The sequence below is a fragment of the Chinchilla lanigera genome, unplaced genomic scaffold (genome assembly GCF_000276665.1).
Source record: "Chinchilla lanigera isolate Chin_1 unplaced genomic scaffold, ChiLan1.0 scaffold00100, whole genome shotgun sequence".
Classification (NCBI taxonomy): Eukaryota; Metazoa; Chordata; class Mammalia; order Rodentia; family Chinchillidae; genus Chinchilla; species Chinchilla lanigera.
In genome coordinates this window covers 7,688,832-7,716,770 of record NW_004955501.1, presented here as the reverse complement: position 1 = coordinate 7,716,770, position 27,939 = coordinate 7,688,832, and the positions used below count along the sequence as shown (strand labels likewise).

Here is a 27,939-nt window from a genome sequence, read left to right as displayed (position 1 = left end):
TTTTTTTGTCTTTTTGAGACAGGGTCTCGCTATGCAGTTCAGGCTGGCCTTGAGCTCACTCTGTAGCCCAGACTGGCCTCGAACTCACAACATTCCTCCTGCCTCAGCCTACCGAGTACTGGGATTACAGGCGTGCACCATCACGCCCAGCTAGAAATAATTTTTTAAAAGTGATAACATTTATACTTGAGGTCGTCTTTCAGTTTTGTCTTCAAGTTGATTTTACTGTGATTTAGTGTTTTTTTCTATAAACTATAACAGGAACTTTATGCATGGAGTTTATTTGTGTCGGTTTCGGGGACACAAAGTAAGGGCACCTCTTTCCCTTCGTCCTCTCATGCTGGGACTGCTCTTCTCGGCTTCCATTCTCTTCTTCAGCATGGTTTTGGATGGCTGCCTTTATCACTGTGCTCTCAGGAAAAAGTGATGAAGATGGATGTAATTAGAAGAATAATTAGAAAAGGCTTTCAAATTAATCTAAACATCTTCTGCATTGAAATATCTCTGGGTCATTTCCCTTGGCTTATTAACAAAATAGTTCAACCTTGCAGTCAGAACCATGCTAATAACAAGCTCAGCTGTTTGTCGGATTCCCTCCCCACAATGGTACATTAATCTCTAACAAAAAAATCAGCTGACGGGAAACAGCCGGCCCTGTCTCTCAGCCTTTGGGAACGTTTGAATTTCCTTTGTGCTGTCCATGTTGATCTGTTTGTAGCTTGCTTATTTCACCTACCTGCCTGCTTTTTCCACCTTGATAGGAGTATTTTGGTGTTTAAATGTTGAACATTTCCAGCTTTTCCACTGAAAGAGCAGAAATTTGTTTGGAAAAATTTGGGTAAAACTTGGCCTTTAGAATTCAGTGTGTCTCTTCAGTTCTTGTGAAATAATTGTAATTCCTACTTTAACTTCTCTAAATCTTCACCAGGATTTTGTCCCTCAAATTTTTCTCTAATTTCACCATAACCTTTAACCTGTTTTATTTTGTATGTATTTTATGGGGGTTTTGTTGTGCTGGTGGTTTTCCAGTTTTTTGGTACCAGCAAATGAACTCACAATCTTGTGCTTGCCAGGCAGGCGCTGTGCCACTGAGCTAAATCCCCAACCCTTTATAGCCAGTTTTTCACACAAAGTAAGGTTCCTCTTGCTCAGCTCCCCAGACACCTTGGGGGTCACCCTTGGTGATGAACTGCTCTGTGTATGGCAGGGCTTTCAGCAGCAGCTTGGTGTCTGCCCTCCTCTCTTAGTCAGGACAAGCAAGGATGTGCCAGACATAGCCACGTGTCCGGGGTGGGTGTGCATGCAAAAATCCCTCCAATTGAGAACCACTACTTTAAAGAGCCATAACGTCACAAAGTTTGTTATTTTTAAATGGCATTTTATGTCACTTTCAATTTAAAAATGGCGATCCCTCTGCCCCCTCTTCCTTCCCATTTCCTTCTCTCCATGCACAACCTTCACTTCCTGACTACTTGGGAATTGACAGTATGCTTCTAATATACTTGCGTTCCCACTTTTTGATTTTAGGCATTATGAACTGACTTCCTACTATGAAACTTGCCAGTTTACCCTTTGTGGGGGGTGGGGGAGATTCTGGGGATTTAACCCAGGGCTTTTTACTGAGCTATATCCCCAGCCTGTTTTTTATTTATCATTTTGAGACAGGGTTTCACTAACTCACTAAATTACGCAGGCTGGGCTTGAACTTGTAGTTCTCCTGTCTCAGCTTCCCAGAGTGCTGGGATTACAGGTGTGCACCACCATGCCCATCTAGATTTGCCCTCCTTAATTTGCCGGTTACCTAACTCTTTTCTGGAGACATTAGACACAGCAGGTAGTCTGTCAGATTTAACCCTGACCTGGCAGTTCCCCTGGTCAGCAGTTCAGGTTCCCACAGTGCAAGGTGCCCACTGTCACATGGGGGCCACCTTCACCCTGCACATCTCTCTCCTCTCTTCTGTGCCAGATCTGTGCTTCAGGCCACCGTGCCCAGTCTCCTCCTGCATTTTGCCCTTATTTCTTTTCTTTTTGTTGTTGTTTTTGTCTTTTTGAGACAAAGTTTCTCTATGAAGTTCAGGCTGGCCTTGAACTCACTATGTAGCCTCGAAGGCTGGCCTCGAACTTGCAGCAATCTCCTTGCCTCAGCCTCCCTAGTGCTGGAATTACAGGTGTGCACCACTGCACCTGGCCTTGTGCCCTTGTTTCATGGAAAATGTATCCAGTAGCCTGCTAAGACAGGCTGAATGAGTTGGGTATTCTTCAATACAGCCAACATTTGAAAATAGCTTTAATACTATTTCCAGATGTGATTGATATTTTAGCTAATTTCTGACAATTCTAGATTGGAAATAATTCCCCAGAGTCTTTTTAGTTTCTTTTGTTGTTTTATGACATCTTGGGCCATTCAGATTGCTAATCTTCTTTTACGTGGTCAGTGTTCTATCTCTAGAATCCCATTGGATCGTTTCTCTGTCCTTAGTGTTTGGATAGTTCATGATTTTCATGACCTCGTATATGGTCCTTTTTTATCCATTTTCCTGGACGTTACTTAGGTCTTCTGAGCCTGAAAATGTGTATTCTTCAGTTCTGAGAAGTATTTATTATTATAATAATTGCTTCCTCTCAGTTTTCTCTTCCCTATTTTTAAAATATGTTATTTCATATATGAAGATAGCCCTTCAGTTTATTTCTTCTTTCTTATTTTTTTTGCTCTACTTTTTGTGAAAGTTCCTTAATTTTATCTTATGTTGTTCTTATTACCTTCCAGAGCTGGTTTTTGTTCTCAACATTCCTTTGGTCTTGCATACTGTTCTTATTTCATGGTTAGAATATCTTCTCTGAGGAATATTTTTCAATTTGTTTCCTATAGGGTTATTTTTCCTACTTTAAGCTCAATTTCTCATACGTCTCAAAATGAGCTGCCTCTCTAGGTTTAAGAATTGAGAAGAAAAAGACTAGTTTTATTTATTCTCCCTGTTTGGCTATGGTACCATTTGTCCTCAGTTCTGCCTGTCGTCTCAGCTCAGCTTTAACTTGGTTTATTGCTCCAGCGAGAAAAGGGATATCTGTCTACTGTTGAAAGTAGAATGGAATTTGGGGACTCCTGCTGTGATTTTTAACTGAGCCTCCTTATTTAGCTCTTCCCTCATCTCCACTGCTGGAGGTGCCCAAAGCCTTCTGGGGGTGTGGGATGTCACAGCGTGGGCTCAGGGCTCTCCCTGCTGCTGCCTCGGGACCCAGCCTTGCCAGGTCTCCAGGCCACCTGCCACCCACACATCTGCTTTCCAGCCTCCAGACCACGTGGCTGTTGTTTTCCTCTCTCTCCTTAGCAGTGTTGCTGTTGCCTTTTTTAAAAACCTACTTTCATTTTGGTAAGATATTAGAAAGGAACAAATCCATGTATTGAACCTGCCATTTTTCCTTGGAGAGGTTAACCCATATCTAAAGAAAATAGGATCAGTAAGTTCATTTCATCACTCAAACCAGTACGCTGTCAGTGTCGGAATGCACAAAAGCTATCCATTCCATACTGTTCCATAAACAATGCTTTTACAGATTAAAGTGATCTTAAACAGCTTCACTCTTATTAAAGATAGTGAATCCCTTGGCATTTTCATGAGTTAAAGAATATTATCCATATTCAAAAACTAAATCCTGTCTCTGTCTGTGATAAAATATACTGTTGAATGCACATGGAGAAGTTCTCACGTGTGGTTAGCTGATGACCAGTACTTCTGTTGCTGTTGTTTCCCTCACTTCATTACAAATGTTTCCAGCCAGTTTCTGCATTTCCGTTGTTGTCCTAGGGTGTTTCACTTGTTAATTTTGTTTTTCAAAGCTTTGAAATTTTTTATTTTTAGGTTAGCTATCTCCATTTTATTTAGATAAAAATTCTCCTTCGATCCAACAATTCCAGTCCTACCAATCTTCCCTAATAATCAGAATTGTGCATGTAATTTTATAATAGCATTGTTTACTATAAAACAAACTAATGATAACAATAAGGGACTGATAAAATAAATCATGGTCCCTCTGTGTTTTGAATACTACACAGCCACAAAAAGTGATTTTGGAAATGAAAATTTAGTAACACAAAAATGTACAGAGATAGAGCTTTGGTTTTAAAAGGCAACAGGAAAAAGTATGATCCAAATAATTAAAAAGAAAGAACATATATTTTAATACCAAAAGGATTTTTTAAAAGGCACCAAAATGTTAGCAAGGATAATTTGGAGAACAGATTACTTGGGATTTTGTTTTTTCCTTCTTTGTGTGTTTTGGAAATCTCTCAATTTTCTAAAATGAAAGTGAAATTTTTACTTTTGAATTTTCATTTTTGAAGTTTAAATTCTTTTAAATTTGAATTTTAAGCATGTACATATGTATGTATAGATATGATTTTTAATAAAGAAATTCTGCTTTGCATTTGAGATATCTGCTGGACTTCCAGGAGAGCTGGGATCCCCTGGGCAGCCAGGACCTCCTGGACGAAAGGTAAGTGGAGAAGACACAAACCATATCAGGGCCTTTTGTATTTGAAAAGGTTTTGCAAATGGGAAGGTGACCAAGAGATGTTGGGAGGTGGGAGACGTAAAAATAAGTAAGATGCGTCATGTGCATGTACCAACTACCTGCAGTAAGTGTTCGTACTCATTATGTACTGCAAAGATGTACTATTTAAAAAAAAAAAACTAAAGCACAAAACATTCATTGTCCACATGCTTATGTCTTCCGCTTCTCCTGCTTCGCAACTGTTTTCACTATATCACGCACTCTGGGAAAAGAGGAAAAAATGCCAACTAAATGCATCTCTTGAGAGGCAGGTAAGGGTGGGGGATTAGGGAAGAAATGAAAAGCTAAGGTTAAGGTGAGATTTCTCAATTAGTGAATTTTGCTCATCTATCCTTCATTGTCCTTTTCCTACATTCAGTGAGCAATTGTGAATGAATGGAAGTGAAATTAATAAATTGTGAACGCAATCAAAGTTTCGTTCATGTGGCACTTATTATTTACGTTAAGAGTTTGGGTGGGGCTGCCGCAATTTTCCTTGGGTTTCTCGCTGAGAGTAGCTAGACTCTTCCTGTTCCAAAGAGGGGTTGAGCACAAAATAAAAACCAGTTCCACTCTGTTCTGTCTCCAACTCAGTACATACACATGCATTTATGTGCATGAGGCAGCTAGGATAACCTTTCCAGACGTTCAGTTTGCATCTCTGTCGTCCAGCAGAAGTGGGAACGCCTTCATGTTTGGCATTGGCAGCTGCTAGCAGTGGAGGCAGAGTGTGGGGTGAAGATGTGTCTAGCACAGGAGGCAGTGGAACCAAGGGCTCCGCCTTTGCAGGGTCTGAGCTCTTGGTCTGCTCCAGAGCTCTGCAAGCCCCTGTCGAGCTGTCAGCTCCCTCCCTAGACCCTGGACACTGAGGAGCCACGGGGAAGTGGCCTTGCAGGCATGTGTGTGCGGAGCCTGTGTGTCAGTGTGCTGTCCTCGGCGGCGTGTTTCTCTTGATGAGACGAGGAGGCTCCTGCCTGGATCTTTTGCTGCCTCTCACTTAATAAGCACACAAACTCAAAAGCCTTCACTTTCGCAGAGCAGTGTTGGTGCACATTCTGGCTGCTGATGTGTGTCTAAGCCATATAACATTTTCTGCCTGTCTGTCTCCCTAGGGTGTGAAAGGGGCCAAAGGATTGGCTTCATTTTCTGTAAGTATCTCCTGACTCCGTTAAATGTGTTTAAACTTGGTGACCTAGCAGCCCATTGGTTAACTCTGTTTTATTTTTGAATTGCAGACCTGTGAGCTCATTCAGTATGTGCAGGACCACAGTCGTAAGTACCCTGCTTAACATGACCCCAACTTGCCAGCTTTGCTAGAAAGAGAGCAGTGGGTGCTGCTCTCAGGAAGGAGACAATTTACCCGCCAATCTCTTCAAATCAGAGAAGTCACCACATAAATTCTGAGTTAGCCTGGGCTGGTGACTGTTAACTCCCTCCCCTTGCGTCTTTGGGAAGCACTAAGCTATAATTTATCTAGGGCTTTTAACGTGGGGAAAATGGAGACTGGAGGTCAACGCTGTCCTGATGGTGCAGTAAATCAGTGCAGGGTCGCACTGAACTTATTTTGAAGAGTTATCAGTGCCTGAGGTAACTGACAGGATTGAACTGGCTGGAATTTTAGACCCATATGACAGCCTCTTCTTTCACAATATGTGCTGATACCATTAAACAAACCCATGCACAAGATTACAAGCTGAGTTTTCACCATGTCAGATGTTCATTTGCACATGTATTTATTTCCCAAGTAAAAAGTAAAACTGAAAGGAAGAGTTCTAATTTCCCTCAAGGCATTTTGAAAGAGAAAAATAGACAAATTAGAGCCCGTTTCTGTGATGAACAAGTGTTCTCAATGGCGCAGATTTGTTAATGCTCCAAAAGCAGCGTCAGTCAGAACTCTGCCTGTTTGCAGCAGAATCAAACCATCATAAGACTGAAAGTCACACACTGGGTCGTGAAGGTTGGCCCTTCTGCAGCTGAATTAGTGCAGGTTTTCTGGCCTGTGAACTGTAATGATTGCCAGGCAGACCCACATGCAATGCTGATCTTTTAAAGTTTGAAGGATTCAGTACAAAATTATAATCCAAAAGTAGGTACAAAGTTATTTCAAGTGTTATTTAGTACAAGAAAGGAAATAAGAAACCATAACTTAAGTATATTGTATAAAAGCACATGGCTGGTTTGAACAACATGACCAGCCCTTTCCCCAGCAGGGCCTCCGCTGGTCAGAGAGGCCCCACGCTGTGCTGTCTGGGGAAGCATTTCACAGTCATGAAGTGTCCACACACTGCCCAGACGAGGAGCTGCCAGCCACGTGCGGTTTTGGACACTTGACACATGGATAGTGCAACCAAAAAGCAGAATGTTTCATTTCATTTAATTGTCTTGATTTCAAACTTAAATAATGACCTATGGCTCGTGCTGCCATCTTGGAGAGTGCAGGTTTAAAGCTAATGCTGATTTACTTCAGACTCAGTCCACCTCTGATTTTATATGAAATGTAAATACGCACACATGCAGCCTGAGCAGCCCAGATCTGAAGCCTGCAGCACTCCAGAACTGGAAACGTTTTCAGTGCTGGTGTGATGACACAAATGGAAAATTCACATCTGACCTCGTGGGACTGTTGTAGTCAGAACACAGGCGCACTGAAAAATTGTACAAAATTACCTGCAGGCTCTATGATGAGGTGTATATGAAAAAAACATGAATTACGTGTTCGACTTGGGTTCACCCCCAAGAGACCTCATTATATGTATGAAGACCTCTTTCATATGTATATGAAACAATTCCAAGAGACCTCATTATATGTATGAAGACCTCTTTCATACGTATATGAAAGAATTCCAAGAGACCTCATTATATGTATAAGACCTCTTTCACATGTATATGAAAGAATTCCAGACTGAAAAAATCCAAAGTGAAAAACACTATTAACCCCATGCATTTCGGATAAGTGATAACCTGCATATGCGTGTACTACATGCACATGCTGATGTGTGTGTATAATTGATAACTATAGATCTGTTTGTGTAACTGGTAACTATAGATGTGTGCATGCAGAAAATACAGAGTAGAGAGAAGTTAGAATCTTCGAACATTCCAAACGCGTGGTCCTCCCACGTCGTCCCCTCTCGGGAGGAGGTCTCTGCTTCTGACAGCAGCTGCAGGCTGCTGATTTATGGCTGTGTATCCTCCCACATATTCTCTCAGCCCATTCCCGGTGGATGGCACAGTGCTTTCACCAAGATGCTGGGCTCTGTCTGTGTTTTCTCCAAACTCTGCAGCCTTGATTTTTCGGTCACCTTCAAAGGCAGAGACAAGGCAAAACCTTGCTGCTGTGATTCTTTATTTTTTCTATGATTCTTACATAGAACAGAATTCTGTTTTCCTACCAAATAATAACCAAATCTCCTTTGTTCTTCTTTCCCAGCTGGTGGACATGGTGAGTAACCTCTATTTATGACATGTTTCAGTCAAGCTCTAGAGTGTCGCTCTCTCCACATCTTTGTGATCAAGTCATTAAGGATTAAGATACAGAGGACAGCATAAAAGCAGGGATGATCAGCTAGCTAGTGGAATATGCAGCTCAGATAATGCTAAAAATGCAGCCCTTGTTTACTGTTAATAATCATCTCAAAAGAGATTAAAAATGGCTGTGATGTCATGCAGTGGTAAAGCCTCCCCGGATTCAATCCCCAGTGCCCCACACACACACACAAAATTTCTCAGCACTAGTTTTCAAGTATTTTGCAAATGCTTCTTACATGATGTTTTTGTATAAACCCATCACCTCTCTGATACACATTTAGCCTTTATAATTTGCATATGAACATGCCACACCTTGCCCCTGACTGTTCATTCATTCACAAATATTTATGGAAAGCTTCTTTTTTTTTTGGTTTTTTTTGGTTTTTTTTGGGTTTTCTCCGGTACCGGGAACCGAACTCATGACCTTGCGCTTGCTAGGCAGGCGCTTTGCCGCTGAGTTAAATCCCCAGCCCTATGGAAAGCTTCTTGACAGAAATTCCATCTGGTCTAGCTATTCCCCTCCTAGGTATCTTCCCAAAAGAGCTAAAGGCATCACACTGCAGTGATACATGCTCACCCATATTTATACAGCACAACTCACAATAGCTCGATCTTTGAGGGGGCCTATATGGCCATCACCTGATCGACAGATAAAGAAAATGTGGAATTACATGTGAAGAAAGGTAAGTGTGAGTCATTGTTAAGAAAATGGATGCACTTTGAGAACATAATGTTAAGTGAAATAAATCAGACGCACAAGCTTAAGAAACTCAAAATATAAGCGAATTAAAGAGCAAAATAAAAGACAGATAAAAAGAAACAAGGAGACAGATCTTTTGCAAAAAGGGAAAGGGGCCAAGAGATTGAGGAAGGGGGAAGGCAAGAGGAAAGGGATGGAGAAGTATTCGGGTGTGCTAGGTCCATGCACCAGCTCCCTGCGGTGAATGTGATCATCATGTACTGCAAACATGTACTAATTTAAAAAATTGAGTGTATTAGGCACTTGGGACACTGAGTGGAATAATAAGATTCCTGTCCTTAGAAACTTCTGTTCTCATGGGGGAGCCAAATAATAAATACACAAAAGAATTCAGAATCCTTTTGCTGTTATGAAAGAGGTAAAGCATAGGATGCTCTGGTACAGAATAGTGTGAAGGGACGGGAGAGATGCTTTTGTACAGAGTTTGAGGCAGTGAGCTTGAAGTTTGGCTAAATGAACCACACCTGTGCAAAAGCCAGGCAGGGGGAGCCCCAGACACAAGGGCCACAGAACAGGATGGACCTCGGCACCTAGGAATTGACAGAGCCCAGATGGCTGAGCAACAGTGATGGGAGAGTTTGGCAGGTGAAAACGAGATGGAGGCAGGAGTGGAATAACCTGGGCTTTGCAAGTTACAGTGAGGGGGCTGGGTCTGATTAGCGTTGTGAAGGGAAGGTATTACTGAGTTTGTTGAGAGAACTGCCGGGAGGAGTGTGATTTCAGAGACCATTTTTTAAAGTTTGCTTGGGCTACTGTGGGGAGGATGACTGGAGGGGATCAGTGTAAAGACTTGAGGACTCTGGGAGAGTGTCTTGGAATCAAGGCAAAGTGGCTGGATGAGGGCCGTCCGTGCTGTGTTCCACAGCAGTGGGTGGGCTGCTCCTGCCCTACGCTGTCCTACTCCCTCTGTGGCAAGTGGCAGCCATCAGTGCTCCATGCATAGCCACGGAACCATGAGAGCTGGGTTTGCACACACTCATTCGTGCTCAAGGAGGACTCCCGGGACCAGGGAAATCCACCCTGTGATCTTCAGAATCCGTGGGATTCCTGGATGCTTGCTGGATTTCAGATTGTACTTTGTAAGCTAAATTAGCTCTTGGGTGTTCTTTTTCCTCAAAGCTTGAGTTTTTACATATCTTCAGCCAGGTCTGTAAATCTTTTCTTATTCTTTTATCTCTTACTTGCACCTGAAATTTTGTTGTTGTTTGCATATGTAAATAACAACCCAACCAAAAAGCTATTGAAATCAGTTGGCTATAATTCTAGTCATTTTTGGCTATAATAATTAATTCTATATAATAATTGTAATTCTATATATAATTCTAGTCATGTTTGGCTATAATTCTAGTCATTTTTAATTGCAAAATTAATATGACCTCAATTTAAAAACAGAATCTGCTCAGCCTGTTAGAGTGAAAGGTAATAAATTATGTCCTTCTCCACGGAGAGGAACAATTTGATTTGGGGTTTGAGATTTATTCTCACTGGCCAGGTGATAACTCCTTTTACTTGTGAAGGTCGTGCAGTCAAGAACTGGAAGGAGGGAAGAATCTGGGCCACTGTGGGAAAGCCTGGGGGCCTGGGGAAGGATTGACTCTTTGGCCAGCCCAGAGGAGCCCCAGCAAACCTGCGTTTCTGAGCTCCTTCTGTAGATCCTGTGGCCTCAGGCTGTGTTGTTTCTCTAAATTCCATGCTGGAGACACCACTGAGATTCCTTCATACCAGCTTACATCTGAAAACCAGGCACTTCACATACTATGAAAGTTTTGTTCTCAAACGGGTAGAAGAGAACTGGTTTTCTGTCCCTGTTTCAATCATTCAACATTTATTAGATATCTACTCTCAGACTGGAACTAGATAACCTAGAAAAGCAACAGAGCCATAATCCCTATCTTCAGTTACCCTAAATTATTAGGAGAAAGTCATTAATAAGACCGTCAAATATAAATTGATGATTAAAGTAGGGTAGCGGGGTTAGCATAAATGAATTGGACCCAATGAATAAGGATACAGAACTATGCAATTAACATATTAGAGTTTAACAAGCATAAATCAAAATTTCTCTGTTAGGCATACTTATTGGTTAACTTGGATTTTTAACTGTCAAATGAAAATTTATCAGTTAAAGTTTTCTTCATTTTCCCTTTAGTGATGTAGTCATTCTGTCACACAGTGGAAAAGTCTGTAATGGTAACAAAAGTAACAGCTAATATTTATTGAGCACCAACCATGTGCCAGGTACTGTTGCTCTTTCTTTACCTGTGCTGTTCATTTAGTCCTCACCGAGAGGCTTGTGTAATCAAGATATTACTCACATTTCACAGATAAGGAAACCGGTAGAGAGGCCTGGGATTTTGGATGAGGTCTATAATAGTTGATACATTGTGTCAACTTGAGAAGTTTAGAAGTTTAACTAAACAACTCAGTCGGGGCTAAGGTATTTTGTGAACATCTTCATCCTGTGCCAAGAGGAGGGCACCAAGGACACTAAGGACCCCTGCCTGGGGTGGGAGTAGCCTGCTTACAATACAAGGGAGGAAAAGAGGCTTGCTCTCCCCCTTTTGCTCTTGTTGCTTTTGCTGTCTTCTACCATGAACTGTTGCCCTCTGCCGTGCCACCCTGCCTTGGAGCCAGCTGATTATGAACTGAAACCTACACCAACTGTGAGCTAAATAAACCTTTCCTTCTTAATTTTGAGTGTCAGGTATTTTGTCTCAGCAGCGAGGGAAAAGTAACCAACACAAGGTCACGTAGCTCCGAAGCCTACTCTTTACTGTCTATCCTATTTACATCTAACTCTGTTCTTTCTTTTTTCTTTTCTTTTCTTTTTTTTTCTGTTTTTTTCTGGTACCAGGAATCAAACTCATGACCTTGCGCTTGCCAGGCAGGCGCTGTGCTTCTGAGCTAAACCCCCATCCCCCTAACTCTGTTCTAAATATGACTTGTCAGTTCTTTTCCAGCTTTTCTGAAATTCTCAAAGGAACTTTTACAGTTACTCTTTTTCTCCCCCTTTTAACCCTTGTTAAAGGATTCATTTTAGTTTGAGTAAGTTCCAGCCAAAAAGCATACCTTTGATTTGGTCTCTGTAGGCCAGAGGACATTTCCAAGACTCTCCTGTTCAGAATAAATTTGGTAATTCACTTACAAATTTCATAACAAATCACACTGCATTCTAGACTTTTTTTTTTAGTTTAATAGAAAACAGCACACTCTGCTTTTATAATAGCATTTTTTTAATTATTCAAGATTTAAACATTTAATATTTTACTGGGTTTTTTTTGTTTTTGTTTTTTTGGTTTTTCTCCGGTACCAGGAACCGAACTCACGACCTTGCACTTGCCAGGCAGGCGCTATTGCCGCTGAGCTAAATCCCCAGCCCCGATATTTTACGTTTTAATATCTAAATTATTTAATGTGTACATATTTGATGTACGTTACCATTTAAAATTACTTGTCTCCAATTTTTTTAATAAGTGTCCCAATGTAAGTATGTATATACAGGATAGCTAACATAGTTGAACTACTGTCTTCTATTGCTTTACTGAAAGTTAATGAGTCCTTGACTGATCAATATTGCATGTCTCTGTTTTCCTGAGAAACCACTTTGAAGATATCAATAGGTAACACAATAAGCATTGTTAATTTCGTACCACTTTGTTTATAACTCTGTATTGCATGTATTGTTCTTATGCTATTTGTAAATCGTTGTCTGTTTGTTAATGTGTTTTCATTCCTTTGTTTTTAAAATAAATAATAATAATAATAATAAGCGTCCCAAGTGCTAAAAGGCACGTGCTTGTCTTTTAGGAAAACCCGAGTGCCCGGTGCATCCAACGGAGCTGGTGTTCGCCCTGGACCAGTCCCGGGATGTCACCGAGCAAGACTTCGAGCGGATGAAGGGGATGGTGGCTTCGCTGGTGAGAGGCATGAAGGTCCGGGAGAGCGGCTGCCCTATGGGAGCGCGCATCGCCGTCCTCACCTACAGCTCGCGCACTAGGCACTTGGTGCGCTTCTCTGACGCCTATAGGAAGGACCAGCTGCTCAGGGAAATTGCAGCTATTCCTTATGAAAAGTCCCTCGACAGCAGGGAGACCGGCAGAGCTATGAGGTTTATTTCCAGGAACGTCTTCAAGCGAACCCTTCCCGGGGCTCACACCCGGAGAGTTGCCACATTTTTCAGCGGCGGTCAGTCTGCCGATGTCCAATCCATCACCACAGCCACTATGGAGTTCGGGGCCCTGGACATCACACCGGTGGTGATCGCCTTCAGCAATGTGCCCTCCATCAGGCGGGCGTTCTCGGTGAGGGGAGCCTGTCACACACCCTTGTCCTCATGCGTTTGGCCTGTGCTCACAGGCCTCATGAGAAAGAAGCACGTTATCGGGGTTAACTCGCATCTGGGTTAACAAAGCAGATGCCAGAATAATTTATTACTACATACCAGGAACATGCTAAGCCTTTTATATTCGTTATCCTGTTCGTACAAGAGATATGTGCAAGAGAGACTTGTCATTCTCAGTTTATGGATGAGAAAAACTGAGCCCAGAGGAGTTCAGCCACTTGTGTAGGTTCTCAGACAGGATGTGCCCATATCAGGACTTGAGGCCAGCATTCTGGTGCTTTCCCAAAAGGCTCTTTGGATTGTACCTGAGAGTAAAGATACTAAATCAGGAGACCAATAAACAGACATGGAGATCACTGAAATAGCCAGGATGTTATTCCCATAACATAAAAGTCAATTGGCTGATCTTATAACTTCACAACTTAGGTAAAGATCCAGATTGTATAAGGAAAAGCCATTCCAGTTATAACTTTTTTTTTTTTTTTTTTTGGTTCCTGGAGTTGAACTCACGACCTCGTGCTTGCCAGGCAGGCGCTGTGCCCCTGAGCTAAATCGCCAGCCACCCCTTCCCCCAGTTATAACTTCTTAAATTGAGGATTAAACTTTTTTTCAAGCACTGGGGGTTAAACCCAGGGTGTTTGCACTGAGCTACAGCTATAACCCTTTTTAAATTTTTTTTTTATTTTGAAGCAGGCTTTCACTAAGTTGCTAAATTGCCCATGTTGGGCTTGAACTTGAGATCCTCCTGCCTCAGCCTCCCAGAGGGCTGGGATTACAAGCATGCACCACCATACTGGATGAGCATTAAACTCAATGTATAGTGTTACTAAATAAAACACCTGGAATTCAGACATTCATGTATAACTAAAACACTGCATTGGTAGTGGCTGCATGGCATGGCAGGACTGCATGACACGGGACATGCTGGACCCAGCCGAGTACCCTTCCAGGCAGCTCTGCTGGCCAGGTGTGCTGTCTTGTTCTCCATTCCCGCTGAGACAGACCATTAAAAGGAGTCCCAGGACTGACTTTTACCATTAACACACATTATAGTACAGGAAAAAGAGGGCCGCAAGAAGCAGCACAAGAGTAGTAGAAAATATATCCTAAATACAGAGTCCAGCCATTTGAAAGCTACTTCACTTAGAATAAGAAAAGTAAGGGAACCTAAGCCATTGTCTTTGAGTAAAAGAAAAAAATTATCCCTGGAGAAAATTTGCTGAAATCCAGCTTTGCCAAATCTCCCTTTAGAAAGCTCAGGAGAATAGTAGCAGAACACTTCAAGGTCTGTTTAGAAACTTGCAGAGGCAATTTTGGTTTACATTTGGCAGGGTTCAATGGATTAACTGCAGGCAGCCAAGACATCAGCTTCTTCTGAAGGTCTTGTGTAGGGGCAGCCACTCACCTGTGTGCCACCTGCCTTCCCTGGGGGCCAGGATGGAGTACATGGCTTTGGAGGTCTTCTCCAGGGCTACACAGAAAAGTGTTGGAATAAGCAGAACAGGGTTGCAATGTATTTCACATTTTACTTTCTAGAGTTGATGTGAAGATTAAATGATGCATCACTGTGCAAAGCACTCAGAATGATGGCTTTTGCTTTCACTGGATCATTCAGTAGCTTGATACAGTTAAACTAAGACCTATTCAATAACAAGGAAATCTGGTGGTACAGGAATTGAAGTTGCTATTTGCATCACTGAACTAACTTGCAGAATTATGCAAATAAAGAGGTGGTTATGTGAAAAAGCAAAATGCATGTAAGTTACAAAAGGCTGGGGTCAGACTATGCAAATAACGCTGCTAGAAGTAGCAGCAGCTTAAAAATTCAATACATGATTCTAGCTATACACAGACTTCCTTATTCCTGCATCCACTGGCTTTAGTCACAAAATAAGAGAGAACTTTATATCCTGGTGCAAATGATCAGTGGCTCTTGTGATAGAAACTTAAACTGACAGTTTCACTTAACCCACTTTGTATATAGACAATGTAAAACTTGTGAAAAAGAGATTTTTGCTGTTTTCTTTTTTTAAACTTTTGAATCTTAATAATCTGACATAGGTGACTTGGGCTTTGTTTTGTTTTGGTGATACTGGTATTGAACCCAAGGCTGTCAGACTGAGCTACATCCCCAGCGTCCCCCATTGTAATTTTATTTTGAGACAGGATATCAATAAGTTGCCCAGGGTTGACTGAGAAGTTGAAGTCCTGCTGTCTCAACCAACAAGAGTCCTGGGACCACAGGCATGTGCCACCCATCTGGCCTTTTGATTCTATCTAAATTTCCTACAGACTGCCTTAATGACGACTGACATTTCTGAAAACAGACCCTCTTAAATCTGAGCAGCACTGGCCCCTAATCCCCTTGGGCAGCAGAAGAGTTAGTGATAAAGTCAGACGCCAGAATTGGTCCCCAGGTTCATTCATGTAACAAATAGTTAACACCTCATGCATACCAGCTACCACCCCAGGCTCTGAGGACAAAGAGCAAATCAGAAACACGGAAGGTCCACACTGGTGGGAGGGGATGCACCTGGACTGTCTGAAAGGGCTCCAGAGAGAGACAAGTGTGCCATTAAGTTGGTTAAAACTCCGTGTCTGACATTACAGAAGAGAAGCTCTGTAAACTGCTTCTGTTGGCCATCTTTCTCCAGCCCATTCTCTTCCGCTGTACTTTACCTACGCGTAAAGTGTTGCTCATTACTTTTAAGAACAGAACTCAAAAGTCTACTGACACTGAGTGCCACATCTTAAAACCCTGATTTGTTGCATACTTACCGCAGCTTTTCAAAGTCCTAATTCACCTGCGTGCAGTAGGCCTGGGTGAAATTAGGTTCCCAGCACACAGCTGTTTGGGACTCAAAAGCAGCTGCTGCAACAAGGCAACTGATTTCCATTTCCAAGCACGTAACTCTGTGCCCCATGTTGGAAGTTCTCACAGTCACATGAACTGGACCACTGACGGTGCTTCTAAAACGGGAAGGTCATCGCTGACTGCAAGAACCTCAGTCTCATCTTGGTTTTGCCACTAGGATTTTTCCTCTACATTTGTTTGGAAATTCCCTCTTACTTCTGATGAAATACTACTTGTTGCCCATTAAGACTTCTAATCTAGGGTGGGTCTGGCTTTCCAATGAGTTGTGCCCCCTTTTTTTAGCTAGCCTATTTTCTTTTCTTTCACTGGGTTGTTGAGATGACGGATATGAAAATGTTTTGTGGCCTTTACTGAACAGTACAGCACCTACTCTGTGCCAGAAAGTACTTCATGGTGGTGAACTTGTTCCGTGCTCCCAGGACCCTGTTAGGTAGTAATCATAGCAGTCTCACTTTACAGATGAAGAAACAGAGGCAAAGCAACTGTCACACAGCGGAAGGCAGAGTAGGGTTTGACACAGCAACACCCGCAGCCACTTGACATGCTGCACCTCCCCGTGGGTCCCCCTCTGGATCTCAGGCCTCTGAACTGTACAGGGACTTCCTGTGTCTCTACCCACTAAGTGGTTCTTTCTCCCGCTTCTGCTTCTTGTAGATTGACGACACCGGCACATTCCAAGTCATAGTGGTTCCCTCCGGGACTGACGACATGCCAGCATTAGAGAGACTCCAGCGGTGTACTTTCTGCTATGGTAAGAGCCACAGAGAAAAGACAATCTGAGCAGGCCTGTTAGGCGCCTTGAGTCACTGCTGGCGAGAGCAGCTGAAAGCTAGCAGCAGGGACATGCATGGCTCTGGGAGGACTCCCTGGGGCCCCCAAGCCTCTGTCACGCAGCATCTTCCACAGATGGAGCCTCTCAGCTCAGCCTGCCGGTCTCCTCCTGCGTCTCCCAGGAGAAGGGTTACATTCCAGGCCTCTCTGCTGATGCTGCTTCCAGGAAACAGTAATGGTTTTTAGAAAAAGTTAGCCTATCTCATTGCCAAGCAAAATCTCAAACATTCACAGCCCAAAGAAATGCTTTAAAGCAATTCAGTACCCCCCCTACCTGCTTGGGAATAGTTTTAGCACTATAGATATAGGAAACAGCAGATAGTCATGAATTTTTCATTGAAAAGAATCTACACAGATCCCCAAATGTTAAGCATCCAAAAGATTTGCAGTATTGATCGGTCTGGTTTATACACAATACATGGGTCCAGTTGGAAAACACTATTTTCCACTGGAGTGTTCTAAGAATTATTAACACAGTGGGAGCCACTGAGATTTCTGGTGGACGCAGCAGCTGACCATTATCAAGTACTTACTAAAGGCCACACCCTGCTCTAATAGCTTTATGTGATGCTGGTGATGATGACATTGAGACTTAAACTCCTGTGTATGTTCCAAGCACTATTCTACTCACTACCGTAAACATCATTCAGTCCTTGTAATTGCTCTAAAATGTGTGAGCTGTTATTGGCTCCATTTACACAGGAGGAAGACGAAGCTGACAGATGTGATGATTTGCTTAGGGCCTCACCACTGTATCAAACCCAAGAAGGCTGGCTCTCAGCTGCCGGTGGTTTATGAGGAATGGAGGTCTCATTCTGCTCCCCAGAACTCTCCACGCAGGCCTGAAGAAAATGTGCAATTCCTGTCCTCCATGTGTATCAGTGAGATGCCAGTGCTTGGAATACAAATGACTTTATGAGAGATGGTAGTCCTGGAGAACAGTCAGATTTCCAGTCTTTTCAAAACCCCTCTTCTTTCTGTCTTCCCTTTGCTTCCCACTAATCACTCATCAGTCTCTCCCTCTCTGTTGCATAGGGTTATTTTAGGCCAGTGGTGGCAAACCTATGGCACACGTGCCATGGCAGGCACGTGGAACTCTCTCAGGTGGTGTGCAGGCCACGTCACCTCAGCAGCAGGGCATTCAGGTTTAACTGCAGTGTTGGCACTTTGTAATAAGGAAGTGGGTTTCGGGGTGCAATTTGGGCACTCAGTCTCTAAAAGGTTCACCATCACTAGCTCATGCATTGACCATCTCACAGCAGGAAGGGCCTGGCCATGCAGAGGTGGAGACGCATTCCAGCCTGCGTACTCTTGTTGCACCTTCAAATATGTCAGTTACACTGGCATTGCACACACGGGACTGGGGATGGATTTTGGCTCCTTGGCTTAAACCTTTGTCTCTTAGGCAAACAATAGAAGGTGTTTGGGCTGTCATTTCCTGCAATTAAAAACCCCACAAAAATGAGCAAATGCACAACCTACTGTCCTTGATTTTAGAAACTTCCTAGTACACAGGTGACTGCTTTGCCATCTGACCATTATACTGGCTCATAAAACTTGACTAAATTTCAGTAAGGAAGACCTAACTTGCGTACAACAAACTTTATTGAATCCATGAGCAATACTGAAGCTAGCAGGTTTGCTGCATTCCCTAGGATCTGCACTCTGGTCCTGGGTCTTCCATTTAATAGTTTTTCTTTATGGCCCGTGCTTCTATCCACATACCAGCCGCCTGCACATATTTTTACTCCATTTCTCTTTTTCTCTCTGGTTTTCAGAGCAGCCATTCTCATCTTTAAATCATTTGATTTTTTAAAAACTGGGCGGAATATCAGCACTGAGAGAGACCTTGGGGTGAATCTGATCCCATTTAGGTCTAACTGTTTTATACTTGCCTTATTGCACAGAGGAACTACACAATTGAGGCCCAGCAACGGCCCAGTCAGAGGCACACAGTATATTCAGTACCATGCCAAGATCAGGACTCAAACATCCCAGTGCTCAGGCCAAAGGCCTCCCCATCCTACACCACACGGCCTAATTTCTAACAATAAAACCCTGACTTCATCAGTAGAAACTTCTAGTAACTGATATGTCCTTTGGCAAAATGATTTACTCTTCTGGCTCAGTCTATTCCATAAAATTAGAAGATTCAGTAACCTGTGAGAGTCTTCCTGAGACAATTTATTTATTAACATTTACCGTGGTCACATTCAATAAAATCCACTCTCTGTTTTTACTATCATCTCTTTTCAATGAGATATGCGTATTTATAAAATGGCCTCATCCTTTGTGAAAATCCATTACTAAGGGATATTCCTATTCACTTATTTAACAAACTTGTACTATGCTTTCAACTAATAAGCATTATGGACATCAAAAAGATATGCTGTAGCTTTGTCCATAAGGAGTGCATACAGACATAAAATTGCAAAGTTTTATTTAAATTGTAATGAGAAACTTTACCTTTTAAGTAGATTACTTTTCATAGAACAAGGACAGCACAGTGATGAAGGCCACTGGTTTAACCTGTATATTGTCAGTCTAGAGAGGCCATAGTGTAATACAGCATATTCTTGCATTCATGAGATAAACTGCTCACTTCAGACTTTATAAACTTAGCACAGCCAAGATTAAACTTCTCCCCCAAGCTGTATCATATGTTTAAAAACCAATAGCATATGAATACAGCGTGACAGACAGGTGGATACAAAATCTGTAGTTTTTAGACATAGATGTAAGCTGTGTACTGGGAAATCTTACTGCTATTGATACTGAAATCATTTCATAACTTGATGCTTTAAAACATCAAGGATTATGCAGTTTCCAAATGTCAAACTGGTTGAGGTAGGACTTTCCTTTTTTTGTCCACATCTGCTTTGTAACCTGAAGTGACTTGTTCGCAGATACATGCAGGCCAGACTCATCTTGTGACCAGGTCAGACCGCTCCCTACACAGTCATACATGGATGCTGCGTTCCTTCTGGACAGCTCCCGGAATGTGGGAAGGGCTGAATTTGAAGATATAAGAGGCTTCCTAGGCGCACTGTTGGAGCACTTTGAAGTCACCCCGGAGCCCAAGACCTCTGTCACTGGAGACCGGGTGGCCCTGCTGAGCCATGCTCCCCCCAACTTCCTTCCCAACACCCGGAGGAGCCCAGTTAGAGCTGAGTTCAACCTCACCACCTACAGCAGCAAGCGCCTCATGAAGCGCCATGTTGAACAATCAGTTCAACAACTGAACGGTGATGCTTTCGTCGGTCATGCCTTGCGGTGGACTCTGGACAATATCTTTTCAAGCACACCCAATCTGAGAAGAAACAAAGTTATATTTGTGATATCTGCTGGGGAAACCAGTTACTTGGATGGAGAAACCCTAAGGCAAGAGTCCTTGCGAGCCAAGTGTCAGGGGTATGCCCTGTTCGTGCTTTCCCTCGGCCCTGCTTGGAATGACAAGGAACTGGAAGATCTAGCCAGCCACCCTCTGGACTACCACTTGCTCCAGCTTGGTCGAATTCATAAGCCCGACCACAGATACGGTGTGAAGTTTGTGAAGTCCTTTATAAACTCCGTCAGGCGTAAGTCACCAAGCCCTTCTCCCCCACACACTGTGTGGGTGCTTGTATCCCCACTAAATGGCTGACGAGCTGACACATATTCTTGGAAACCTTTTGTCTGTCTTCAAGGGCACTGCACGGTCAGAAAGGAAAATATGCACTAGTGCGTGGTGGGAGGGAGGAAACCTCTGGTTCTTAAGCATTTCATTCTCTGGCTCATCTTTTTTATGCCTCTGGTTCCTATGGAGAAAAAATCATAACAAGCAGCTGTTCACACATCTGCCTGCATGAAGCAGTGTAGTCTGGGGTGTGGAAGTCACAGCGCAGACTCTGGCTACAAGTAGAGCCTTTGCCATGTAACATTAACATGCCGCCCTGTGGAGCAAAGTTTCATCATTTAATGCCAAAAAAGAAAGCCAAAACAAAGTGAAGCAGTTCTTGGCTTTGCTTTCACAGGTTCTGAAGGCAAATTTTGACATGTTAGGAGATACCATTTCATCTGTCACAATGAAAGGCGGGTGTGCAAAACTTTCTTACCCTCATTAATGATTTTTTATGATGCCAGTAGTTAGTGTAACTGGTGCCAATAAAAAATGAACATGGACTATATTTCTTGGAGTGAGCTTGCCTTGAAAATATGCAGCCCATTTTTGAACACAACAGAAGAAAAGGAACTATGCTCTGACAGTTGAAGGCTGATGAGCACTAGGTAAAATTTCTGAACGTTTTCATGGTAAATGGGTCTTTGAAGTCTAGATACAGAAAACTGAACAGACTAAAGGGCACCTGACTGTAGCTCAAGGTCCTGGTTACATCTCAAACTCATCACTGATGTCACATGGCAAGACAGGTTAAAGCTGTAAAGACAGTGACTGACTAGTGCAGGGTGAGGGCGGAGCAGTGTGGACATTGCTGAGGAGGTTATGTTGTGGCCTCTACTCTTCAGAGTTGAGTTGAGAGCCACAAAGTGTAGCACCTCAGGAGCCTGTTGGAAATGCAGATTCGTGGCTTCACTGCAGGCATTCTAAACTAGAATCTGCACTTTATCAAGATCCCAGGGTGATTCATATGCTTGGTATGGTCTGAGCCACATGGATGAGGGAGCCATAGGCTCCCAGGATGAAATTGGTGTTGTTATATTCTGGAATAAGAACCTGAAGGAGAAGCCTGGAAAAAATGGGGGTGCAGGATCATCCTAGGGGGAGCATTAGCAGACCCTCTGACATGGAAAAGCAAAAGCATCTCTAAGACTCCGATCAATATGGGTTTCAAGTCAGAAGGAAGCCTTAAAAAGGAGGCAGAAAAAGCGCCTGCCTGGCAAGCGCAAGGTCGTGAGTTCGGTTCCCAGTACCGGAGAAAAACCAAAAAAAAAAAGGAGGCAGAGATAGGACGGTCTCAAGTTTGAGCCCAGCCTGAGCAGCTTCGCAAGACCCTGTCTCAAATAAAAAGTAAAAAAGGGCCAGAGATGTAGTTCAGTGCAAAGGCCCTGGGTTCAATCCAGTACTGAAAAAAGAAAAATTCTTTCCCTGGTTCCTCATAACTCTTGGTATTCCATGGTAATTAGTTAAATTAGATGGTAAGATGAATGCCACCATCCTTTCCACCCATTAAAAGAAATGTTTTTCTTAAGAAGTACTTAGGATACAGGAGATATATAAAATGCTTTTGAAAAACTATAGCCATGCTGCAGTTCCCTTACTAGAGCTTAGAGCTTAGAGCCATAGAAATCTCCAGTCTTTAAAATACAGCCACAAAGGCACAAGGAATCAGTGCCACAGCAGCCCCCGCATGCCCACACTCACCGCTGAACAGGAGCACATGTTTATCAGGCCCTGACTCTGAGCTGCCCGCAGTTTGGGTGCCAGCTCCAAGGAATGGTATAAAACAGACTGCCCAGGCCACTGCCCTTCTAGAACTTCGGAGAGCTGTGGTGGCCACTCCTGTTTATCATACTGCTGTAACAGAGCAGGTCAGCAGGTGCTGTCTACGTCAGAATCAACACATTTCCTAAGTGAAGCAAAACTGCCTTCTAACCATCCAAAACTTGCTGGTTAAGACAGATTAAAAACAAACTCAGGTGCCCAATAAGGGTGGCATCCCAGGCTCAGGGCCTTCAGTCCAGAGCACGCAGCTCTTTGTACCACAGCTGTGGAGACTGTGCTGTCTCACAGCTCAGGAAAAACTTGCTACTCATGCATGAGGACCCCACATCACTAGGAAAAGATCTAATAGTGTTTGACTTAATGCAGTAAAAGAAGTGCATTTATAAAGTCACTTTTTAGTGGAATTGGGCATACTTTATTATGAAAAATTAATACACTCCCAGATAAAATGAGTAACTAATGAATTAAACCCAAAATGGCACTGACATTGTTACAAGTGACACAGATGATACAGGGAATGTCCTTTTCCCTTGGCAGTTTGATACTCCATAGGAATAAATCTAACTATTCTGGTTAGTTCACATCAGTTACAGGACCATTGGGCTTGGCTTGTGCTATCTCTCCTAGTGATGAACTCCTGCAGCAGTTAAGGGCACTGTACTGAAAGGCTGGCTGAATTCATCTGTAGATTCTGAAGCGCAGTACTGTTCAAGTCTAAACCCAGAAGCTCCCTGACAAATACGCTTTCATGTCCTATGACCTTCGTTGGTATCTTTCCTTGGTGGGCATAAGAAACAACGAAGTAGTGCTGTGTAACAGCATCGACTGCAGTCATGTTAACAGGCACAGCTAAGACTCACGTAGCCTTTTCTCTTCCCAGGTGCAATCAACAAATATCCACCAATAAACTCCAAGGCAAAGTGCAATAGGCTCAGCCCCACAGCCTCAAAGCAGACCCCTCGCCAGTTCCGAAGGTACTGCCTGTTTCATGTAACTTGATAAATATGCTCCCCTTTCTCCCCCCTCCTACCTTTCCCCCCTCCTTTTCTTCTTGTCCTTTCTCCATCTTATTTGGACAAACATCTATTATATGATATCCAAATATAATTTAAGGGAGAACCTTTTTAATAACTGAACTGATCTGAAAAATAACCAAATAGAGGTTTTTTTTTCTTTAAAAAAAAAAGTAAAGTCTGTTGAAATAAAACACCCAATGGGATGCCCCAGTAGCAACAAGCATGTCTGATGACCAGATCTTGGTTTCTAACCACCATTCCCCATTAAGAGAGAGCAAGGTTTCTGAGTTCCTTAGAAATACATAATTCCAGCTACAACAGGGAATGAACAATGCTAGCCTGGAGCAAACAGGAAACAAGAAAACGTTCAAAAACCAACAGTGTCACGTCAGGAAGACAAATGAGGTGCCATGAAAGGATTTCTTTCCACTGGCCTACTCTTAGGAAATTTGAACATCAGAAAGATAGTAATAAATTATAGGGGCTGGGGATTTAGCTCAGCGGCACAGCGCCTGCCTGGCAAGTGCAATGTCATGAGTTTGATTCCTGGTACTGGAAAAAAATAAAAACAAAATAAATAAATAAATAAATAAACAATAAATAAATTATAACAGAAATTTTCAAAATCCATAAGTCTATAAAGATACCTCCAAATAGGGCAAGGAGAGGAAAAGCTGTCCTTGATGTAAGAATAATTGGGCAACACATGTAAAGGAAATAATAGAACTGGGGAAAAAAACAAATTTGCAGTGTATAATAATGTTAATTACAAATGCAGTAACTGATCATTAAGGAAGCTAAAATTATTAGAGACTGCTGAGGGGCAAGCTGCTTACAGTTTCACGGGACCGCTCATGTTGTTCTTGTTAAAGGAGTAGAGTGTGCCTTTCTATAGGGAGGCCCGGCAGTACCCATAACCAGGCTCTGAGGCTGAGCAGTGGAACACACACAATCACCTGTGTGGGGTTTCAGCTGGAAATGTTTAAACTGAGTCAAACAATGAGAAATCCCTAGGTACTCCCAGAAGGTAAACGTTCTCCAGAACACCTTGCCTACATAGGGTTCACAGCATGAACAGAGGAATGTGGATTGGGGTAATGTGCTTGAAAGAGAGATACTGAAGAGAACAGCCACATCCTTGCGTGAAGCCTGAATGGACCCTAGATCGGAAAACAAAGGGTTGATATAAACGCCATTTGGAGAGTACCTGGGGAAATTTGGGTATGAATAGTAGTTATATGATGTATGTGAACTGTGTGGATTTCCTTATAAGTAGTAATAGTATTCTGTTTGTATAAGAGGATGTCTTTGTTCTTGAGATGGGTATGGAAAAGTATTTAAGACTAACACACATGATGGGTGTAGTACAATGGGGTATGTACATATATATGTATGCATGTGTGTATGCGTTCATGTATCTATATATATATGAATACATGTGTACACATATCTACTCACAGAAACATGTACACACATACACACACATAGAAAGAAGCAAGATAATAATACCTGAAGAATCTAGGTTAAAAGGCATGCAAATAGTTATGGTTCTATTCTTTCCAATTTTCTGTGAGCTTTACAGTTTTCAAAATAGTAACATGTAAAACTCAGTGAGGGATTAGGGAGAGTAACAAACACATCTTAGGAGAAACATAATGAATTAGGAAAAAAGGCTGAAGGAATTAGAATGCAGAGATAATTACTGTAAGAGATTTAGAGCTAGAAGAAAATGGGAAAAATATAACCTACATCTAAATCAAATTCTAGCAAGGTAAAATAGAAACCATGAATGAGACACAATACTGAAAGGCAGAGGGAGAATTACCTTTACAGACTGTATGAACAGGATTTACAGATGAGGAGAAGAAGGTATGATAGGCAGGATAAATAAAGAAACACAACATTTAGGCACAGTATGGAAAAATATAGAACATAAAAATGAAGGAAACTTAAAAGTACCCCCTGCAAAAGACCAGATCATCTACAAAAAATTATAATTAAGCTGGCAGCTAAATTATTAATAATAGTAACAGGAAGTGACAAGACTATCGAACTATTTAGTTATCTAAGTTATTAGAATAAAATTTTTGTCAACTTAGAAAAACTGCCTTTCAAAATAATAGTAAAAAGATAGTTCAGATTTTAAAAAGTTAACCACAAAGAGATCTTTAGTAAGGAACTTCTAAAAGGTACATACTTCAAGGAAAATAAAAATGACCACGGCACGAATGAGATGGAAGAATAGTGAAAAGTTGAAACAAATTATTTTTATTTTTTTACATTTTCATTTATTTATCTTGTAGTGCTCAGGGTCTATCTATCTGGGGTGGGGTTAGGGTGTCAAAACATCAATTCTTTTAAAAGGGGTTCAAATTTTTGAGGGCACATGTGAGAAAATAGGAAGTAGGCCACTAAACAGCAAAGGAAATGGAATGAAAACAAACAACATTTTAAAAAGCCAAGAAAAGAAAAATTAAGACAAAGAAGAACAATAGAAGGCACAAAGAAAACACAACCAAGTTAATTTAAATATATCAGTAATCACAATAAAGATACAGACTAGGCATGCCAGTACAGAGACAGAGATTTGATTTTAAAAATAAAATAATATCCAACATTAATGATTTTTAAGAGACACATCTACAACATAAAGAAACGGTAAGGCTGAAAATAAAATGATGAAAAAAAAACATACCAGGCAAATATTTGAAAAAGCTGGAACAGCTATATTAGTATCGGATCAAATATATTGTTAAGCAAATCTATTTTGTTGGGATAAAGACAGTCTCTACAGGATGACAAAAGTGTTTGGTTCATGAGGAAAATACAGCAGTCTTAAACTTACCAGAGGGTCATCTAAGGTAAAAAGAGAGAGACTCCCGGGAGAAACCGCCGTGGAACCATCGCCAAGACTGGAGATGTGGGTCTTCACCAATTTGATAGATCCAGCAGACAGCAATCCGTATAGACACAAAAGACAAACGTAAATAACAACCCTAACTTAATAAATACATAGCGTACCCTGCACGGAAAAACTGGACATTCCCCTGAAGAATGCGTGGAACAGTAACTGCTGGGGAGAGGCGGGTCTGCGGTGCTCAAGGCACAGTTCTAACGTCCGAAGTACATCAACAAACCTCTGAGAGCTAGAGTGGGCAACCCGCACTGTCTGGCCGCAGTGCGGTTACATTGAAAACTAAACACAAGTTTTCTAAAGCCTGCATATTTTATATTAAAAATCACATTTCTAAATTAGCAGTGGAACAAAAACATAATGGAAATCTTAAAATGTTTTAAACTACAAATTAATCAAAATGCTGTAGGTCAAGATTTGTGGAATTCATCAAAAGTGATGAGTTGGGAAGGTTTATAGGATTAATTCCTAAGCTAGGGAAAACTTCAAAACCCTGAAAGCTATAAGCGAAGCACCGCCATTACGATTGCAGATTTCAAAAAAGGAGAGACCCAAAGAAAGGAAAATGAGTAAAAGTCAGAAGTTTTAAATATACAGGAATGAACAAGGGCTGTTTAGCTCCTTTAAATCCCAACAGCATACATGTGCACGCTATCTTTGCTCAGGAGTCAGGAGTGTCTCTGCAGCGAGGCGCTCTGTCCTCACACGCACGGACTGGCCGCCCGCAGACCCGCAAGCAGGCGCGGGTGCGCAGGCGCGGCCCTTCCGCCGCCCGGGGTGCGGCGGGAGCTGTCCAGCAGCTAACACGGCCTCGAGTCCGGCCCGAGACAGGCGGGCGTCCCCTGCTGGCGGCGCTCAGCGGCTCACACACACGGTGCCCGCTTGGGGCTGGCTGAAGCCGTGCTCTGGCAGAGGGCGCCTCACAGCTGGTGTCAGAGCGGTGCTGAGGCGGGTGTGGCAGACGCTGCAAGCTAGCAGCTGCATGGGCTGCGCACTACACAGAGCCTGGACCCTCAGTGGAGCCCTGCCATGGAGGTTTGGTGGTCTGCAGTCACTACTAATGCGGGGTAGGGAGTTGCCTAGCTTTGAACCCAGGGCCTTCACACTGCGCTACACCCCCCGCCCTTGGTTTTACTAAGTTGCCAAGGCTGGGCTGAACTTGTGATCCTCTTGCCTCAGCCTCCCAGAGTGCTGGTATTACAAGTGTGCACCACCATGCCCAGATCCAGCATTATTTTTGAATCTGTTTTGTGAGGGTCCGTGGGCAGTAAGGCGTGTGCAGGGGAGTGGGGCTGGGAGCCTCTGTCCCCTTGGTGTTACGGTTTGGGTCTAGTGTCCCCAGGAACCTCGTATTTTCAGAGGTGGGGCGTGTGTGTGTTGCACGCCTAGAACACAGAACGAACCGCGCAGCCTGGGGAGTGGATACATGCACACACTGCACCAGTCCTTTGCACCGCCTGTCTCTCTCCCCTCCCTGAGGTGGGGCTTTTGGAAGGCCACTGGATCACAACAGCTGGATTTCTCGTGTGGATGAAACCACAGATTCACAACTTGACGGCATTAATTACTGGGTGGTGATGGGAACCACTAAGGTGAGGCCTAGCTGAAGGCAGTGTGTCAGGAGGGAGGCCTTGGGGATCACACTTGCCCCTCTAGTGCCCCTCCCCACGCCTCAAGGAGAT

At 42.7% G+C, this 27,939-nt stretch overlaps 1 protein-coding gene across 4 annotated transcripts in view; it reads left to right on the top strand.

Moving 5' to 3' along the window:
* The window catches only part of Col6a6 (collagen, type VI, alpha 6), a 133,516-nt gene that overhangs the window by 100,089 nt on the left and 5,488 nt on the right, over window positions 1–27,939 (top strand). For all 4 annotated transcript variants that reach the window (XM_005406861.2, XM_013505759.1, XM_013505758.1 and 1 more), the window contains 8 exons: window positions 4,432–4,494; window positions 5,664–5,699; window positions 5,787–5,823; window positions 7,982–7,993; window positions 12,647–13,140; window positions 16,711–16,807; window positions 19,794–20,465; window positions 23,208–23,301. In XM_005406861.2, the coding sequence (XP_005406918.1) occupies window positions 4,432–4,494; window positions 5,664–5,699; window positions 5,787–5,823; window positions 7,982–7,993; window positions 12,647–13,140; window positions 16,711–16,807; window positions 19,794–20,465; window positions 23,208–23,301 (1,505 nt within the window). The remainder of the gene's footprint in view (window positions 1–4,431; window positions 4,495–5,663; window positions 5,700–5,786; window positions 5,824–7,981; window positions 7,994–12,646; window positions 13,141–16,710; window positions 16,808–19,793; window positions 20,466–23,207; window positions 23,302–27,939) is intronic.